Source organism: Mastigoproctus giganteus, chromosome 1 (genome assembly GCF_048544385.1).
Source record: "Mastigoproctus giganteus isolate SK-2022 chromosome 1, ASM4854438v1, whole genome shotgun sequence".
Classification (NCBI taxonomy): domain Eukaryota; kingdom Metazoa; phylum Arthropoda; class Arachnida; order Uropygi; family Thelyphonidae; genus Mastigoproctus; species Mastigoproctus giganteus.
In genome coordinates this window covers 10,574,033-10,594,169 of record NC_143575.1, presented here as the reverse complement: position 1 = coordinate 10,594,169, position 20,137 = coordinate 10,574,033, and the positions used below count along the sequence as shown (strand labels likewise).

The window sequence follows — 20,137 nt, the reverse complement described above, 5'->3', positions numbered from 1 at the left end:
CGGAATTCTTTATAACCCAGCTCATAAAAAGCAATTAAAAAAAAAAAAAAAAAAAATGAACATTTTAAAATCCAGAAATATTAAGAAAGCAATCAAGTGCTCGTATAAACGATCGCATTTGCCTTTACGAATCCATGAAAAAAAAAAAAAAAGAGTGGCATCTCTCTCTCTCTCTCTCTCTCTCTCTCTCTCTCTCTCTCTTCTCCCTCTCTCCCCATAAGGTACTATTTTGTGCTTTAAATCTTGCTGGCAAAAAAAAAAAGTTTCAACTGCGGCCGTAGACAATAAAATTGCCTCAATTCTCACAATAGAACAAACCTAAATTTGCAAAGAATTGCCCTGGCATTGAACTATTTTCAAACAGACCGCTTCGCCAAAACGTTAGTCTGCCTTTGATTAAAAGATGGGACAGGTATGGTATTACAGCGTTCCATCTGGTCCTGTAATGCTATGACAGAGTTGCAGGACCATCATCAAATAGTAGATTATCTGCAGTGGCAACACACAGAAAGAACAGTTGCAAAGAAGTTCTTCCATGCGGTATATGAAATCAGACTTTTCAAAGTTGTAATACACACTTATCTGTTTTGTCTGAGTATTATCATTAGAGACCACCTGATATCAGATGGGACCGGTTAGTCTTGAAACGCTGTCACAGCATCCTTATCTTTTAAACAAATAGTCAAAGTTTTGGCAATGCTTCTGTCTGAAAGTAGTGCAATACCACAGAAACTCCTTACAAAAGCAAGTTTGTTCTGCTATGAGAATTAAGCCCATTACATTATCTATGCCATTTAAATACCTTCACTTCACCTGCGCCGCAAAAGCAGATATGAGATCAAGACAGGCCTGTAAGCATCCTATCTGTCCGAGGCAATATAGCTTTAGATATGACATAACCTTGAATTTCTCTCTTTTAATGCTATCGCTTATTCAGTAGTCGTAACTTAACGCACTTGCAAATTATAGCTACGTGGCTGGTCATTATAGTGCTTGCATGAGCTGGTGAGTTTAACGTCACTTTAGAACAGCTGAGAGCGAAGTGTGGATACAGCTGGGAAAATCTATGCTTTAAGTCTGTGGTTAATTTCTTCCATGAACAGCGACTTATTGGCCGCACAAATAATGTATTTAATTCCATACAACCAAGGGTTTCTTGCTGCCATTATAGACACACGGCTGGTCGATGCACGACTAAAGAAGGGTGAAAACCAAAAGACGACTCATGTTCACTCACTTGGTTTTCACTTCTTACAAACGCTGAGTCTTGCGAGTGACTTTCACTCTGCTGTAGTTATAATAGCAGCAAAAGTGAACCTTGTTTATTAATAAATGAGAGAAATTGGCTAAATTTTTCCATAGTACATCATAAAAATGTTATGTAAACTGGTAGACTGCCACATTATAATAATTATTAATCAAGAAGAATAATTAATTTTTTTCTTATTCACTTATTACGAAAGTATTTTTATTTTATTTTATTTATTTTTTTCTTTGAAGCACACCATTGATATTCTGACAACGTAATTTGTTCATATTTTATAAATTGAAGTGTTATTTACATTTTAAGTACTAGTACCATCTCTTAGTCAATATGAATGTTTTATAAATTAGTTCAGCTTTTAGTGTTTAATATTCACTAAAATGTGCTTGTCTAAAACTGCTCCACGATTAGGTACACCTCTCTAAAATTCGGCTCTTCTCAATCCCAGGGGCTGCCGGATTTTAAAGTTTACTGTATCAATTAGCTCCTTCAAAGCGTGCTTTCCCACAAGACACCGGTGCTATCAGGCAAAGACGCTTAATACTTCGGGTAACGATGCGTTCTGGCAAAGTAAACATCGCTAATTTGCTCATCGCCTACTAACAACGGATTATTCTTATCAATGTCAAGCCTAACTATTTTAAGCTGAAGTTTAACAGACATACATTACTTTATTTAGCAAAATGTGTTGTGTCAAGGCTAGCAAGTGAACAGCTGCAGTCCTATGCATTTATCCAACAAGGGGAAAAGATAAAGAGAAAAACTTTATCCTCCTGCCTTGGAGTCTGGGAAAAGCTCTTATTTAAACATCGGGAAAAGACTTATGATGGTCAGAGGGTAAGGGCAAACAGCCCAACTTGTTAGTCTTCGAAAAATAAAGACCCCCGAGACGACATTTAATAGGTGTAATCCGTAGGCTTTCAGGGTATTAGTGAGCTTGCTACATTAGAAAGCTTGTTCGTTCGCTCGTGCAAGGCAGGCAGACAACAGAGGGAGAAAAAGAGATTACAGAGCTCCACGAAGAAGTAAATTAACTTAATCTAGAAGAAAGATGTCTTCTTACGTTTGATTCCCCTTCCCGTATTCGGATTTTCAGATTCTATTTCGTTTTTATGCTCGGGCACTGTTTCTTGGACGTGAGGCTTGTTTCTTGGACTTCGAGAGGCATTGAGAGACGTAATGCAAGGCAATTAATACACAGAGCGAGTGGCGATTTACTGAACGTTAGACTATAAAATAGCTTATAATAATCCAAAAGTTGTTAATTGTTATATACATTTATATGAAGCTTGGTCTTTCTCACATAGAAGAATCGCTATTATATTTAAACGAAATAGTTTCATATACGGATTCACTCAGAACTTCAGCTGGCAGTTTTACATCCTGTGCAAGATCGAATATTTCGCCTTTCCCCTTCCATAATTCTTATTTTGAGGTGGCAGAGAACTATTTACACAATAGGTTTTTTGCTATTTGAGTTTGAGCTGTCAGTAATCCTTGAGGGTACAACTGAAAATCGCTTAACTATTTTCAATTGTGCCCTAAAGAAATTTGAAGAATATTACCAACGTGAGGAACAAATAGTAAAACTAATATATTCGCGGTTGCAGACATGCAAAGGAGCAAGATTTTATCTGGGATGGATTGAGAGAAACAAAAATTGCAAAATACTGCAACATTAAATTCAAAGAGGGCAAAAACCGCGAAAAAAGACGGAATAAATATTTCCGATTACGTATCGATATTTCTTAGAGTACAAGAAACACTCTGACACACTGAAGTAGACTTCCTAACTTCTTACGCACTTCAATTGGCCTTCCCTGATCACGCCCTCGGTTTTCGCTGCTAAAGGAGTCTGTTATTGCAGGTCTTCGAAATAACTAAGATTTGATCCAGTATTCAGCTACGCACTGGCCAAAAAGAATTGGCTGCAGCAGATAGCAGATCCCCCCGGCTGTCTATAAAGAGAGTTTATTACCGTCCATTGAAGAGCACACTGGAGGCAATTCTCTCCATCTGTCTCTCAACAGAAGCACTCTGGAGTATATAAGGATGCGACAGGAGCATCTCAACTCTAACATATCGCCGAATCCTCCCCTTCGCAATCTGAATATTCATACCTTCACTTCGGATAGAATAATATCAAAAATAAATTTAAAAAAAATGCACATCTTTGTTCCGCTACGAACTTACGGACGTTATTAAATTATTCATGGAGACACGGAAATCGTTTATCCCAGTAAGCGGGATGAAGAAGTAGTAACGTGTAAAATCCACGCGGATGGGATACCAGACGAAATGGATCTTCCAGTATCTGGCAGTGTTGATATTAAGGGAAGAATTATCACGTACTGGCTGCATGTGAGCAACACAAGCGACAGTAGCCTTTTTTTTTTTTTTTTTTTGTTCCCGAATTTGCAATATTTTAAAAATATATTGTGTCGCGCGTCTTAATAGATTATCCTCCCTGAATCCGACTGCTTACAGGAAACTTTTTAAAACTTATATTAGAATAACAAGGAAAAGATCTGTCGAGGAAAACAGCGAAGTTATATTCAAAACGTTGCAAAGAGTGAGATGTCTGCGATAGTGGATGAAAGTAAATGTTATTCCATCACTCCCAAGATCCAAAATTTAGACATAACCAATTTTTTGACAACACCGATAAAATGTCAGGTAGTCTAAGAACAACAACAAATGAAACCAATACTGGTAATCTACAGGAAGGCTGTTCTGAGCATTTCAGTAACGTAGACTGGGCGATTTTCAGTAGGGTTGAATGCGGGAAAAGATGTTGTGGTAGGTGGGACTTAGCTGGAATTATTTCTGAGCTAAGCCTGTATTGGGCATTAGTTGTTTCACTGTCTCAGTTTACATCTGAAAAAGCAATATTCACAATTTTTATTTGCGTTTTGAAGTGGTGCTTTTGAGAACGATCATTTCTCGCTAAGCAGTCAACTTTAGTGTCGCAATTTCTACTTGTTATCGATCGATTGTGATCATGTTTCATCTAAAATATGTAATTTTAAACTATTATTAGATGTTTATAGCAAGGGAATAAAGGTTTAAATTTATAGAGATTCTTTAGGGCACAGGGTTTTCTGATTTTAGATAGCCATAGCGCTCATTGTGATGAAATTACAGATAAAAATGGTATAACAATTCTGTTTGCAAGCACTTCAACCGATGGATCATTCATGGCTACAAATCATAATGATAAGAAAATTACAAAATGCCAGCAGAATACTTTTTAGGGAAGTACGCCGTAATTGTAGAGCACACTGCAGATATGCAAATATCCCGATGGCTACGTAAAGATTAGAAAAATACTGCATAAATAGTCGTCGCACAGTCTGGATTTAAGGTCAGATGAGTCTCTATTTCAGCCTAATTCCATTTCTTACTATTTTTTTTTTCTCTCGGTTTCAGAATCATCCTACGGGTAGTGGGTGATAATGAATTCTGATTAGAATGCATCGTCAGTTGACTGCTTAACCAGTCACCATCGCATTCTAATCAAAATTCATTAGCATCCACTACTATTGATGCTCCTTTCCCATAACCTCGGTTACAATTTTACCAGTCAGATTCTACATATTCTACATCGAAAAAACAATTTAGCACATAGCTTGAAATTAATAGAAAACTTTTTTAAAAAAAATTGGGGGGGGGGGGGTAATTCCTCTCCAATCAAAACAGGAAAAAATAAAGAAATGAAAGAAAGACACAATAGATTTAAATGAAGTGGAGATTCAAAGACCGAATGACAATAACGTAGACTTATTTGAAGAAATTCACAGAAGCAACAACTGAATGCTGGAAGAATTTTTTACTACTGAAAAGGGCAATTGAATTAAAAGTGGAAAATGGCTCCACAAAACTTGTATACTTTACGGAAGGGTATGCAACTCATGCGAAAGAGAGAATATCAGGAATGAAAATACAAATGACTGATGCGGAATCTCTTCTCTCACAGAGAGAGGTAGAGGGATCAGATATTTTAATTTTTGATTATTAGTGTATAATTTTTACAATCGAATAAATGTTATTGTTTACAGTGTATTAAAATAATGAATAAATACAGTTTCTTAATAAAAATTAAATTTCTTTAAAAGGGGCAGCAATTCTTTCACATTTACTATAAAGTCTCTCCAGATGAATAATCTTAAAGAACACCCGATTCTGACATTATACTCTTTAACCAGTCCATGTTCTCTACGAAAATGATTTGTAAAAGGAGGAGGAAAATCATCCTAAGGAGTGCGTGGACCTTCTTCAGTGATACGCTTACTGCAGATTCCTAGTTAAACATGTTGAATGCACCTCTTTTCTACAACTTCATGGAAAAGATGTTATCACGTGATGATATTCCCCCTTTACGGTGATATTTGGATGAAAAATTTCCTGGAAAATGAATGTCGTCATGGACCTATCAAATGGCCGCTAAGATCATTGACCTCCCTGATTATAATCAGGGAGGACAATGAAGCAATATAGCCTAAGGTTCTAATGCTCTGTAAAACCAATAATAATAGCTGAGGTTGTCATAAGATTTAAATCCTACAGAGCCCCCAAGTGTCCACTGTTTTAAGCATTAATCATACTAATTTTGGGTTATAACATTTTAATGAATATTTTACCATTACTAACTATAATCATTTTATGTACTCAAGCGAGCTGATTTACACATTAAAAATAATGTTTTGTGACCCACTCTGTATTTGAGAAAAATAACTCCATAAGAGAGAGCTAAAATCTGTTTTGTTTCCTCTTTCAGTCCGGGCAGCTTCAACATCGCGACCAGTGTAGAAATCAATCATCGGAAACTGCCTCCACTCTATCCTCAAGGTAAGTTTTCAGAATTAAAAGTCCATTACTGAACTTTTAATTGTCCAGTAATGAGAGCCGAGTGTATTTATTATAATTAAATAAATATCGTTCCCGATGGTTAGGTAAACAACATTCATTAGGGTAATGGGTGGGTGTTTTCCTTTGTGTTAACACCCACGTGGGTTGACCTATTTTAAACCTCCTGAGAACAGATACGTGTGGACTTCTAAAACATGTTTAATAATGTGGAGGGAAAATTCCACGCGTGATATTCACATAACTAAAATATCTGCGTTGCAGGAAGTACTGGGGAGATGCTATTTCAAGGCTTCCCAGAATACTGTAAACAGAATCTCATTAACTTAAGAACTCTGAAACTGAACTAAAAAAAAATGGCTATTTTAACGTTTGTGTATATTGCTTTCGTGTACAGATATTAATACACACAAAATCAGTACATTAAAACGTACACCAGCGGAAAATACACCTGATCTGTATATTATCGACACTGTAATAAAAGCAATGGAAAATATACAGATCAGGTGGACAATAAATACACTGTGTTGAACTATAACCACATCAATACTTCTTAATGCCACGCTTTTACCCATTTTCAAACAAACTATCTATAGAACACTCAATTTATAGACACAAACTGAATTCACTGCTTAAGTTACGGTGGCGCTATCAATCTTGTCTTTCTTTTCGCATTCGATGCTGGATTGACACTAAATGCATTCATTCATTTGCATCAACAACCCCATTGACAGCAGCGATATAGTTCCCCTGGCAACGAAATGTTAGGAACCGTAAATAAATAAACAACACCGCGAAACAGCGATGTGTTGACTTAAGGACATCTGAACTATCTTGGCAAACGCACTCACCGCTACCAAGCTGACGGACATCCAGGACAAGATTAAGCTTCCGATTCATTACTTGCTTGGGGGGAGGGAGCACACACCGAATGTCGTCTGCAGATCACCTCATAACGAATTACTAAGACCTGGGGCTATAAGAACAAGCAGGAACTTGAGAATATGGAGGAAAATGTGACTGTTAAAACTTCAGAGGCGCTGCTGCTTTATTACTTTTTTTTTGTTTGTTTGTTTGCTTGTTTGTGAGCAGAACATCTTTTACAGTATCTCCTTTGAGTTTTCAGTTTCCTTTGAGTGGAGTCTTTGTGTATTGCAGAGATTTAATTAACACCCCATCAAGTCACTTGCCTTCTCATTTAGTGATTATCACTAAATGAGAAAACTTGCGCTGACTTGCAAAGGGTTTCCTGTCGACATGATATTGTCTTTCGATTCGTCTATGGTTATTCCTTGTATCATGGAAAAGCTAATAATAGTTAAGGTTACAGAAACGAAGAAATATATGTCAAGAATAACGCTTAATGGTCCTCACTAGAGCCGCGTAAGTTGATCTCTGATGTTGAGACAAGTTTGAAATCGAAAAATGTTCAAGAAAAGCAGAACAAATGGTATCAGGTGAAAGAATTAACATTACAAGTGTTTCGGTGTTTTCGAGATTAATTCTTCGATAACAAATTTGAAGAACTTAAATTTCGAAGATTTTGTTGGTTTAATTTAATTTTATATTTTAGTCAATATGGAGTGAACAGCTTCACTCTGGTATGCAGTTAATGCTGAGGAAAGAGTTGTTCAGTAGTATAGGCGTAATATACAGGATTAAAATTATAGAGGATGGGATAATTTGTACATTTTAAAGAATTCATTATAATTGTAACAAAAGGTTAAGTAGTTACGAAGTCAAAATTTAAGTAGAATTAAGTTCCCGAGATAGTACGGTCCGTGTACACGAGCCCAATTAGTTGTTTTTCCTTGACGCTCTCCAGTACGGCCAACCAGTCAAAGCCCAGTCTATTAGATGTTAAATGGAAGGGGAGGAAAGTATTATTATTAACTGAATTATCTTTTACGATTTTGCTGCCACATTTTTGCTGATTAACTACGATTAATTTGTATAACTGTACCGTGTCCGTTGGGAATACCAGTTATAAACTTCTTAGGGGTGTCAGTGTTGGGTCTCAAGGAGCCAACAACAGGATCTTTCCCCTGGCGAGGGAGTGCGATGATGTTGGAGACTTTAAAAAGGATGTTGGTCCCCTTCACGATAAGTTGTCATGGTGTACAATCTAGAGAAGCAAAAAAGATGCCTGTAAGGATCTCATACTGCATCCAAAAGGAGCTTCTTAGCCGGGCTAACGAAGAGATGACGGAAACAGAGGATCACTGGTGAGAGGAATCTGTGCTTATGTTTATTTATTATTTTTACTATAGTATTTTTTACCATCCAAACTCAATTTCCATTTTCTAAAATTCAAACCAGCCAAAACTCCGAAATCCACTTAGAATAGGATATGTTTATATGAACTTTTTCCATTGTTCTTAGGTCCTAAATCGATTCTGAAAGTGCCGCCCTCATGTTGTGAAACAGCTTGCATATTAACTTGACATATTTATATTATGACAACTGGCTAAAGCTTGTTATATAATGGAAAAAATCTAAATTATAACACGTACATTGTGCAATCAGAATAGTTAACGTATGTAACAGCATGTAGGTCCACCTTTGGTGGCGATGATAGTAGCAAACCTGTTGCACGGATTCAAAATAAACGTAATAAAGTGTCCCTGTTGATCTTATTTCATTCCTGTTCGAAAATTTCCTTTTTATCAGTCAGATTCGTTAATATCTAGATAGCCATTCCAGACGAGTCGTTCAAGATGATGCCATAGTAGCCGATGGGATTCATGTCCGGTAACTAGTAATAGAGGCATGTGATGCAAAAAAAGCAAGGCGTATAAGCTTATGTATCATCAGCCAAAAATTAAAAAAAAATTCATACAACCATTCCCTCAATGTTTGTTCAGTTCCCCCTTAAATTTATTTAAGCTATCAACTTCCATAACGACAGATGGAAGTTTGTTCCAGCAATTAACCACCCGCTGGCTAAAGGAAATTTTCGCACATCTATTCTACAACTGTCTTTCCTCAATTTGAATTTATGCCCCCTTAGATTCGTAATCTGAGCAAGTGGAAGAATCCCATTAGAATTCAGCGTGCTCAACCCATTCAAGGCCTTAATCAGATCACCTCGCAGGTGCCTAGCCTCCAGCCGGTGTAATTTGCAGAACTTAAGCCTCTCTTCGTAATAGTATCCCTTCATTCCCCTAGCCAATCTTGTTGCTCTTCTCTGTTTACGCTCAAGCAAATCTACGTCCTTCCTAAAATGAGGCCTCCAGACCTGTACGCAGTAATCAAAGCGTGGCCTGACCATTGCCTTATACAAAGGGATAATCACCTCCTTTTCCCTGCTAGCAAAATTCCTGTATATCATTGACAAAACCCCATGGTCTGCTCTTGCAGCCTGTCTGCATTGCTCAGAAAACTTCATATCTGACTGCACAATTACCCCCAGGTCTTTTTCATTTTCTACCACTCTAAGTGCAGTACTAAACAGTTAGTACGTTCCTCTGGGGTTACTTCTACCCATGTGCAGTACTTTGACAAATGCAATGTTAAACTCCAGTTTCCACTTCTCAGCCTATCTGTCGCCTTGGAATAATCCATTGCTGTTCGGTACGTCAGCATAATGGGACAGCTCACTCCAGAATAACGAGACAACCCGTGCCTTATCAGAAAACAGTCTCCACATCCGAACACCAACACTGCCTGTCTAGAGTACAGGATATATTTGGGATCATTGCTTCGTGCGGCTTCCTCCACACCATGTTTTTTTTTTTTTTATTATGAGAACCCCAAACACGAGAGGTATTAAACCTATAGTACTTAGTACCGTGCTTGGGTTGGAGGTTGAGAAGACGAAAGAAGATATTTGTTGATATTGGACTTGAACTTCTGTAGATTGTAATTTGCAGGAAATACGTATGAAGGAAGGTTGTTCCAGAAAACGGCAGTTGAATGAATAAATGAGGAAGATGAAAAGTTGGTTCTGTGGGTTTGAAGTTGGACAGTAAATGGATGTTGGCTGGTGGCGGCACGTGTTCGGACTGTTTTGAAAGAGAGAGCTGGAATTATAGAAGCCAATTCAGAAGAACAGTGCCCATGGAAGTATCTGTAGAAGAGGCGTGCAGCAGAAACAGTGCGTCTATGAGACAGCGAGTGGAGAGACTCTGTTAGAGATGAATCATTAATTAACCGAACTGCCCTCTTCTGAATGGAATCAAGAAGCCTGAGAGAGGTTTTGGGGGCACCACCCCAGATGTGGGAACAATATTCCATGGCAGGGCGGATTTGCGATTTATACAGAGTGAGCAGCTGTTTGGGAGAAAAGTAACGCCGAGAGCGAAAGAGAAAACCAAGTTTTTTAGATGCAGAGGAAGCAATATTTGTAATGTGCTTGTGCCAAGAGAGATTAGAAGTCAGGGTAATCCCCAAAAGAGATATATCATTTTGCCTAGAAATTGGAGTGTCACTAAAGATAAGCATAGGAGCAGAAGAATCCTTTTTGCGAGATATAAGACAAGATTGAGTTTTAGAAGGGTTGAAATCAACTAAGTTGTCTTTGCCCCACTGGAGAATTACCTGAAGATTGGCATTTAAGGAATTGGCAGCAGATTTTCGAGAACTTAAAGCTGATTGAGCTGGACAAGGTTTCTCAAAATGGAAAGTTGAATGCAATGTGCTATCATCGGCAAAACTATGGATAGGATTTCCAGTCAATGGAAGAAGGTCATTGATATACAAGAGGAAAAGAGTGGGGGAAAGAACTGAACCTTGGGGGACACCGGCATTAGTGGAGAAGTTAGAAGACAGAGAGCCATCTACCATCACCCTCAGTGAGCGATCAGAGAGAAAACTGGATAACCAATTACTAAAAACAGTTGGCAAACCATAAGATGGAAGCTTGTTTAGAAGACCTTTATGCCAAACACGATCAAAAGCCTTTGAGATGTCAAGAGCAACTACTTGTGTTTCACCGAACCTTTCCATTGAATTAGTCCATAAATGGGTAACATAAGCCAGAATATCACCAGTGGATCGACACTGACGGAATCCATACTGGCGATCGTTGATCAGACGGAAAGTTTCTAGGTAGTTTAAGAGTTGGCGGTTAATTGATTTCTCCATTACTTTAGAAAGAGTAGAAGTAATTGCAATGGGACGATAATTGGATGGGAGGGATTTGTCACCCTTTTTAGGAACTGGCTGGATATGAGCAAATTTCCAAGCAGAAGGAAAAACACCTTTGGAATAAGAAAGTGAAAAAAGGCGGCAAAGAATAGGAGTAAGTTCAGGAGCACAGGTTTTGAGAACAAGTGGAGAAATACCATCAGGACCTGGAGCTTTCTTAGCATCAAGATTCATCAAAATCCTTCTGATATCCTTTTGACGGAAGACCACAGGAGGCATTGAATGGAGCGTGTTAGGAATGGTGGGAGGTGTTTTACCAAGATCATTAATACATGAGCTGGAAGAAAAATGGGATGCTAGCAGGTCAGCTTTATCCTTGGCTGAAGTGACAACAGAACCATCTGGTTTGGACAGAGGTGGGAGCAGAGATGGGCAAAAGTTGCGGCCAATAGCTTTGGCAAGAGACCAGAATGCTCGGCTACCATTAGGGCAAGAAGCAAGTTTTCTACTCTTAGCCTGTTCAAACTCTAGTTTGGACTGATTAATAACTGCTTTACAATTGTTGCGAGCTTTGGTGTAGGCAGAAAATGAAACTGAAGAATTAGAAACAAGCCAATTACGATATGCAACGTTCTTCTCTTGGACAGCCTTAGCATATTTATTGGAAAACCAAGGTTTAGATAAAGGACGAGATTTTAAAGTGGAGTGTGGGATAAAGGATTCCATTCCTGCAAGAATAATTTCACTGACACGATCTGAGCAAACGTTGACATCAGAAGTTTTGAAACAGTAATCAGACCAAGGAAAAGAAGAAAAGAAGTCTCGCAGGTCATCCCATTTTGCATTCTTGTAATGCCAAACAATACGAGGTTGGGAATAGCCATGAGATAAAGGTTCCATTGGAGAAGAGGCAATCACCAAGTTGTGATCTGAAGTGCCTAAAGGACCTCTCACTTCAACCTTGTACTTAGAAGGGTTGTTTGTGAGAAAAAGATCAAGCGTATTGGCTGTATGATTAGGATTGTCCGGTATTCTTGTAGGTAAATGAACAATCTGTGCTAGGTCATTAGTAATTGCAAAAGCCTCAGCATCTCGACCTGCTGGGTCGGTGTGACTAGAAAACGGAAGCCAGCTGGAGTTGTGAACGTTAAAATCACCAAGGAAAATTACCTCACTGTTAGGAAAGTTGGACTGGAGAAAGTCAAGTTGCAAAGAGAGGAAGTCAAAGAGCTCCAAGTGATTAGTGGAGTAGGAACGGTAGAGACAACAGATGAATTTTACACAATGAGGTAGAGAGATTTTAAGCCAGAGGAGATCAAAGAGAGGAGATTCCAAATTGCCAAGTCTCTGACAGGGAATATCAGAACGGACATATGCACAAGTACCACCTTTGAGGCGAAAGGAATCATACAGCAAATAATTTGGACATCTGAGATGAGCAGTAGTTGAATCAACTGATAACAGATTCAGTCAGAAAAAGTACATGGGGTTTGGAAGACTGCAAGTGGAAATGGACATCGTTGAGATTAGAATTGAGACCACGTATATTTGTGAAATGAATTAGGAAGTCCTTGGGAGGTTTAGATCTTTTCGCAGATAAGCTTGCTCTATTATTTTGACAATTCATGGTGTATTCAATAGTAAGAAAAAGTGGGTGGGACATGCTGTATGAAGTAATGAAATTTTTGGATATGGCGTACATGTGGTAAGAATATACCCAGATCCTTGACATAGCGTGGCCTCGACAATGCTCCCCGCATACACACTACTCGGACTCCCTCCAGTCACTATCTGGCAGAGTAGAGGTAGCAAGATTGTACACTAGCTGATCCGGAAGCTTCCTAGAGAGTTACCAATAGGTTCAGTCCGGTGTACTAACTAGCGGCCGGCCTGCGAACACCGTTTTAGAGCTGTACCCTCGAAATGTAAGGAATATTGGATCTCGCCACGACATTCATCATAACCTCAAAAATCATCAATCATACTGCATGATGGAAGAGATAGGGAAGGGTTGGCCGGAACTTAGCTCTAGAGACTAAACATGGGTTCCACCACTTCAAGCCTCCAATAAGCAAAGTGGTGGTATTTCACCGGTTGATGAGAGTCATCTACCACCTAGTACTGCCTGGTAACATAGAGGGGCGGCGTTCCTCCATGTGGTGTGGGCGCCACACCTCGACCCCCTGCTTACGTTGGTTCACACCTGGGTGGTCACCCACCATGTACTTGTGCATGAAGGTTATACCCAGGATTACTAACAGTCCCACCATCGTGAAGGTGCAAGCAGAGGATTTGGCTGTCATAGACCGTCCGGACTTCGCCGAAATTGGGTCCACTTTGACTTGAGTGTCACCCGAATATCAGTTCCATCAGCGTTTTAGACTCACAGGTAGCAAGAACAGCTTGTCTGGCATATCTGAGAGAATGTCTGTGACAGCCTCAAGGACAGCCTCCATCCATGCTTAAGAAAAAAAAGTTGATTCATCAGATCGCATTACGTCTTTACAGTGCTCCACTGTTCTCGACACAGCTGCAAAGGATTTGCCTGTTTCGCTCACACATGAGAGGCTTTCAAATTGCCGCCATACATCTGTGTATATCACTGTTCTGAGCCCATTCTGGGCTGGAAATAGGTTCCCGGTTTCGAGGTTTTTGATGATTATCAACAATATTGCTTTCTGGTTTTTGCATACATAACGTGGTAGGACAGACGTCTGTGGGGGTGCAGTTGTAAGCATCTTCTTGCACTGGCTGGATCTTTTCGTTGCTAGATTTGGTCCACAGATTTACTGTTTGAAAACACTAAACACCATCTGCCTCGATTCATAAGTGAGCTCCACTACTACGCATAACGATACTTTTGTAGCACAAGCACCTATGAGAGTATTTAACGAAGTGCACAACTGTCAGGCTAAAACATCTGTTGCATTTACAAGACCAAATACACGAAGATAAACGGTCCCTCAAAAGCCTTCTACAGATTACAGATAGCTAAAGTTGCCGCTGCATTACTAAAATACAATTAAAGCGAACCGAGCGCCTATAGTCATTCCTCTTACGACGTAACTTATTTTTCTCACGATGCTACATTAATGACTACACCAAGAACAGTGCAGATCTTTATTGGTATGTCGTACCAACTGACCCAGCAAATCACGATTCTTTCATTTGATTATGACGGGATGCGTATGGATATAAGAACGCTAGATTCTAATAAATTGGAAACAGTGTATCAGTTGATTTCAATGTGTTGTATTTTAAACTGATCACTCTGTACAAATGGGATTGGCATAAAAAGGAAGCGCATTAGAAATCGTCATTTCCTAGCCATCATAGGGGAAGGAGCTGTGTCTATTCAATAACAGCGTGCAGAAGTGGCACTGAAATAGAGAACGATAATAGAAACGTGGTAAAACATGAAGGTGCAAAAAATCATACAGTTTTCCTAGGCCAAAGGCAGTATACTCAGAGAAATTCACCTTTAACGTGTATGATAAACATGCCCTGAACAGAAAACAAAGAAGATAATTTTCATTTGAAAACATAACAATATTAGCCACCGTATCACTTCTACAAAGCCTGAAAATTTTAAAGACTGCCGTAAGATTCCACCTGTCACGAGGATACGATGTTGCAAAATAATTCTCTGTTACTCATGCCATCTAGTTTTGAAATTTCTGAATTAGTCTGTTTACATTAAAAAAAAATGCAATTGATCAAATTCTGGATACATAATGAAATGCTAGAAATTCTGGTTATCGTCTAGAACCTTGAAAAGCAGTAAAAAAAAAAAAAAAAACTGTCATATTCACTTGCAAGATTGAATAATGATCAAAACAAAGTATTATTCGCATCATCAACACCTGAAATATGCAGAAGCAATCACTAACGCTTAACAATAAACTCCAGCTGCTGAGAACGGAGCAGTGGGGAAATAGTACCCAATACAAGAATACAGCGCATGCGTGCCGTGGTTTCTTTCGTCTAAGGGGAAAAGGAATAAAACGAAGAGTAGGTTAACTTGAAACGCCAAAACATCTAATAAAATTTATTACCTTCTTCGACACCAAAAGAAATATGCCATTTCGACGTATTGGCGTCTCATTAGGGAGCGTGTACAATAGGTCTACATACCAGGGGGGGCCAAAAAAAACAGAAATTCTAAAACGTTTTCAATATTGAAAAAGTATCCTTCTTGATTGTATTTTGCTGGGTTTTTTAAATTTTTTTTACAGTTCTGTGCAGCTTCCAACATCTTTCTTGAAAAGTCATCGCTTTGTGACGGCGACAACCGTCACAAGTGAAAAATGACGAGTGCGGTGGGTACTTGAGGGAAAAGAGAAGTTAGTTTTAATCTCGACATCAGAGAATTTTTTTTCTGCGTGTGAATACAGGCAGAGGAAGATTGTTGATGGTACACGTTGCATTTTGGTAGTCACTAAAGAACTTGGGTTGACCGCATCTCCACTTCCTTTCCTATTACGAAGTTTCATACACCCACACAAAAAATTTGGTGGGTCGAACTATTGGGCTGATTTGGTGCGTTCATTGGTCGTTAGTCTTCTTCATCGCTGACAGTTGTGACGTTTGTGCCTCATACTGGCTTGTGCTGTTTTAATGATAAAAAGGTTACGTTTGTGGTTGGTCAGGTAACACTGAATACATGAGAAAAGAACAGAAGAAGTGGGTAAGGCAGCATAAACAGAAAGAGGAAACCCACGACAAGAGAAGGAGAATAAAAAGAAAACACGCTGCGTAAATAGGAAATAAAAATAAAAAAAAACCTGGTCGGAACACGCATTGTCCTCAAATGAACGCTTACATTTTTAAATGCGAGTACTGTATTAGCAATAGCAGATAGTAATTTTTACTATCTTAATCTTGAATATCGTTGTTAGGAGACTGATAAACATTCGAAGACAATAGCAGCAGATATCAGAATACTTCTTCTTCATTCGAAGTACGCAGAGCTGCACGCCTCCAAAAGGAAAGCTTTTCATCAGTAAGTTAGAAACGGGCTGTGTGCTAAGGCCGAAATGGAACCGCTGGAGTATAAATGCGCCTTCGTTGAGGGTAAACCACGCCCATAACTTGTGTTCAATCACCGCTAACTGTCTCTCCATCCGTCTGTGCACATATTGAACGGAGTAATGACAATAAACGTCTGGAGTATTTCACAATAACACCACTGTGGGGAATGTTAGATGTCTCTCAACAGAGAGCAGCACCGCATCTGTCAACTGCACTGGCATGGTACGACATTGGAGGAAACCCAAACGTGACCTTGTGTGGCCAGCCTACACTCACGTGCGCCTGTGAGACCTGTCAATAGATAGTCGACTGTAGATATATTGAAATGGCGGAACCCGAGCTCGACTGCTGATATTGAAGTCATTCCTCGCGTGACTGACAGAATCCGAGTTAGGCGAGAGTAAGCCACCCGAAGGGGGACGTTGTTTCCTCTCGAGACTTGGAAGGCCGAGATTACAGACCACGTAAAATAGAACAAAGTGAGCGAACGGAAAAATGCGGCAGAATGGATTCTTTTTTGCGCCTTTGTAAGGCATAGTAATAACATGTCTCGGCCTTTCTCGACACACTCAATACACAGAGTAGGAGTTCGTAATAATCGGAGTAAATAGAATCTGAAGATGTGAGAGCTGTAACGGGGTGTTCGTTATAAAAGATGAAAGCAGTTTTTAGTAGAAACTGTTCATAATATCCAAATTATTGACTCCTGTACTTTTAGGCGCTTTAATTACAGTAGTCCATGTTTGTTTACGGCCAATTAAAAAATAATAATAAGTTATAAGTTAGACAAATAGAAATTCTATTGTTTTCCACCAGTTATTAGGCTGATTTTGCGTTTATTGAAGTGTACTACAGACATTCAGAATAAATATAATCTTCTATTTAAACAAAAGAATGCAGGTTTTAAAGATAAGGGAGAGTACTTCAATTTCGTATATCGTTGAAACCTAAATTGTAGCCAGTTGCTAAGACACCAGTTATAAATTCAAAATGTAATTTCCCCATATTGTGGTTGCTAAGAAACTAACGAAATCTGCATGGATGCTGCTCTTCCTTTCTCGCTTCCTTTTCTGTAGTTGCTAGGATACTGGTGAAATGTAGAACTGACCAACAAAATCTGCACATTAAATATTTATTCCTGTTAACTACAATTTTCTCACATGAGTGTAGTTGTGACGACTGGTCTTAAGGCGGTGACAAATAGTAATACAGTAGTTAGAAAGTGCTACAGTCATTGTCCCCACAATTTATGCATGCGCGACTTAATTGAGTGTGGTAAACTGATCATCACTCACTCCGGGTAGGTAATGGATACGCCTTAAAATGAGTAATTAACTCTCATTATAGGCCAGTGGCCTGAAAACAATGCAGTCACTGCCTTTTCGAGGGTGTTTAATTTGTACAGCATCACAACAGTAGGGGGAATCAATAAGGGGAACACTTTTCTTTCCAATAGTTGACTTTCGACAGGAGGAGTTTAAACAAAATAAATAAATAAATAAAAGTTTGCCATTACTGAACAGAACATGAGCACTTAAACGCCTCCCTGTTTGTTTGCATTCTTTCCCTTACAGTTTTTTTGGCCTCTTTCTCGGATATCTTTAAAATTCTTTAGAGCTCATTTCACAAATGTCTTTAAAAAAATAAATTAAAGAAAATAGTTTTGGACTTTGCGTAGATCGAGAAGGAGTAAAATTTTAAATGAATTATTTAAAGTTTGCAGAGGGTTTTTTTTTTTTTTTTCATGATGCGCTGCGAAGGGAAGGATGTGTTATGTGTGGTAGCAGCATTGTAAATAAATGTAGAAGACGCTTGTGTCTGTAAGAGTGGGTTTTTATACCGCACGTGCAAGATTACAGAAGCCATCGTTGACTTAAAGAATTGCCTTCATTCGTTACAAATGGCACCCAAGAGTTTCTGTTTTCTTAAAGTTTCCCCGTTCCATCTTAAGATTCTCAATGAGTGTCAGGCAGAAAAAAATTATTACTGGGACTGAGATAGAACATTCCTTCATTTAGTTCGTCTGACGAACCAAAGATGGACGAAATATGCACCGTAAGTAGCTCGGAAAGAGACCAAACGCGGGCGATACAGAAAATAAAAAGCTGCTCATAAAAGGGATGGGTTCTGTCGAAAGTGTTTCGGAATTAAAAATCAATATCAGCTCTGAGCGATACAACTTTTTACCCTGGAGCAGCTTTTCCGCATCAGACGTCCCTCGACCTTTTACGAAAGTGCAGAGTGCAGCCTTGTGGTGTGGCCATCGCTTCCACTTAGTTATGGAATACTTTCAGGTGCACTTTGTCATTTTGCGCAAACTGGCTGCTTTAGTAAAAAAAAAAAAAAAAAACTCTGACTGCCATCTTGGCTCCATTATGTTCATAATGGAGTCAAATGTCGAAATATTCAAAAGCAAAAAAAGTCTCCGAAACTTTGATTTTTCAAAACAAGCAATTTCCTGTTTCAACGACGTAACTTCCGGTTAATTGATCCCGCTATTTTGACCCGAAATTGAATCCATTTTTCAATCTGCTGTATCCGCATTTTCCTTTTTCTTTTGGCAATATTGTCGCTGCTTGATATCTCAACATTTCGAAAAGAGCTCTGACAATTCTTTTCGTCATTCGCGCTGATCGAGTTGCCGACGCAGAAGCATCTCTGCCAATTCTTCGCGCACGGGCGCAGCTCGTAGTCACATATCGTTTTTGGATATAGGAGACAACACTCAAGAGCGCTTTGTTGGAAATCATATTATGCTAATAGAGATGGCGGCGAAAGCTAATAAAGCAGCCCATCTCTTGGTGCTCGCATTCCACAAATTAAATTACAAGCTTGGCTGACATCACTTCGTCCTTTGCCACTTTCCGGGAAAAATTGGGGGAAAAATATATTTATTTATATATATATATATATATATATATATATATATATATATAAAACGTTCATTTTTTCAGGTTATTCCATTGGATAGAAAACATCATCAGATCTTTTCTCCCAAAATTCAGACGACCAGTGTGCCTTTTTGCAATAGAATTTCCAATGTCAGCACTTCTAGCTGTCCAAAGAGGCATTTTTTTCCCCCCTTATAAAAATTCTATAACTGCTTACGGAGCAGATATAAATCTCATAATGTAGATAAACTCTTTCTGTTCTTCCTATATAGGTTTTCGGATGGGAAACGAAGGGGGGGGGGGAGAAAAAGGCATTGGACTTCTATATTGATGTCCTCATTGTAACCGGATACTCTAACGATAGAAATCGTTGCATCCGTTTCTTCATTTGGCGTTTATTGTGTGCCTTATCAAAAAGGGTAGCCTATCTACTGGTTCGATAATGAAAGTTCTTTCTTATTGCATCTATGGATATGTCAACAAACTCTGCCGACAACGATTTAAGCTGTAATTTTAAACAGTCATTTCAAGCCCAGTTGTTTATTGATATTTGTGCGAACACCAGCAGTTGTGATGACGTCACAACTCGTGTCCCAGAGAACGTAGGCAACAATGGCCTTAGCGCGCGCACTGCTTTATTGTTTGACTATCTGCAGACGGCTACTGGAAACTACCAGCAATTGAGCCAAATGCAATTTATTAGCGGATGTAATAAACATCAGAGCCAGTATTATCCGCTGCTTTTCACGATAGCGTCTGCGTGCTTGATGACTCCCTCACGATCCCCCCCCCCGAAGGGCGTGTGTACATATACAAGAATCCGCTGCCTTCGATGATGTGTGTGTGCGCAGAGATAAAGGAGTAGCACCTAAATATTTCCCTCATCGTGAAACCCAGCCACCAAGGGGATTTTCGTGACGAGTGCAAAAGATAGGCGTGTTATTTCGATGGATTTTCTTTTACTGTCAACGATTTGAACATTTAATTGATCATATTT

The 20,137-nt window shown here is 39.0% G+C and overlaps 1 protein-coding gene across 2 annotated transcripts in view; it reads left to right on the top strand.

Moving 5' to 3' along the window:
- The window catches only part of LOC150090548 (uncharacterized), a 449,422-nt gene that overhangs the window by 310,196 nt on the left and 119,089 nt on the right, over positions 1 to 20,137 (top strand). For both annotated transcript variants that reach the window (XM_090371399.1, XM_090371407.1), the window contains one exon: positions 6,042 to 6,112. In XM_090371399.1, coding sequence (XP_090227525.1) covers positions 6,042 to 6,112 — 71 coding nt within the window. The remainder of the gene's footprint in view (positions 1 to 6,041; positions 6,113 to 20,137) is intronic.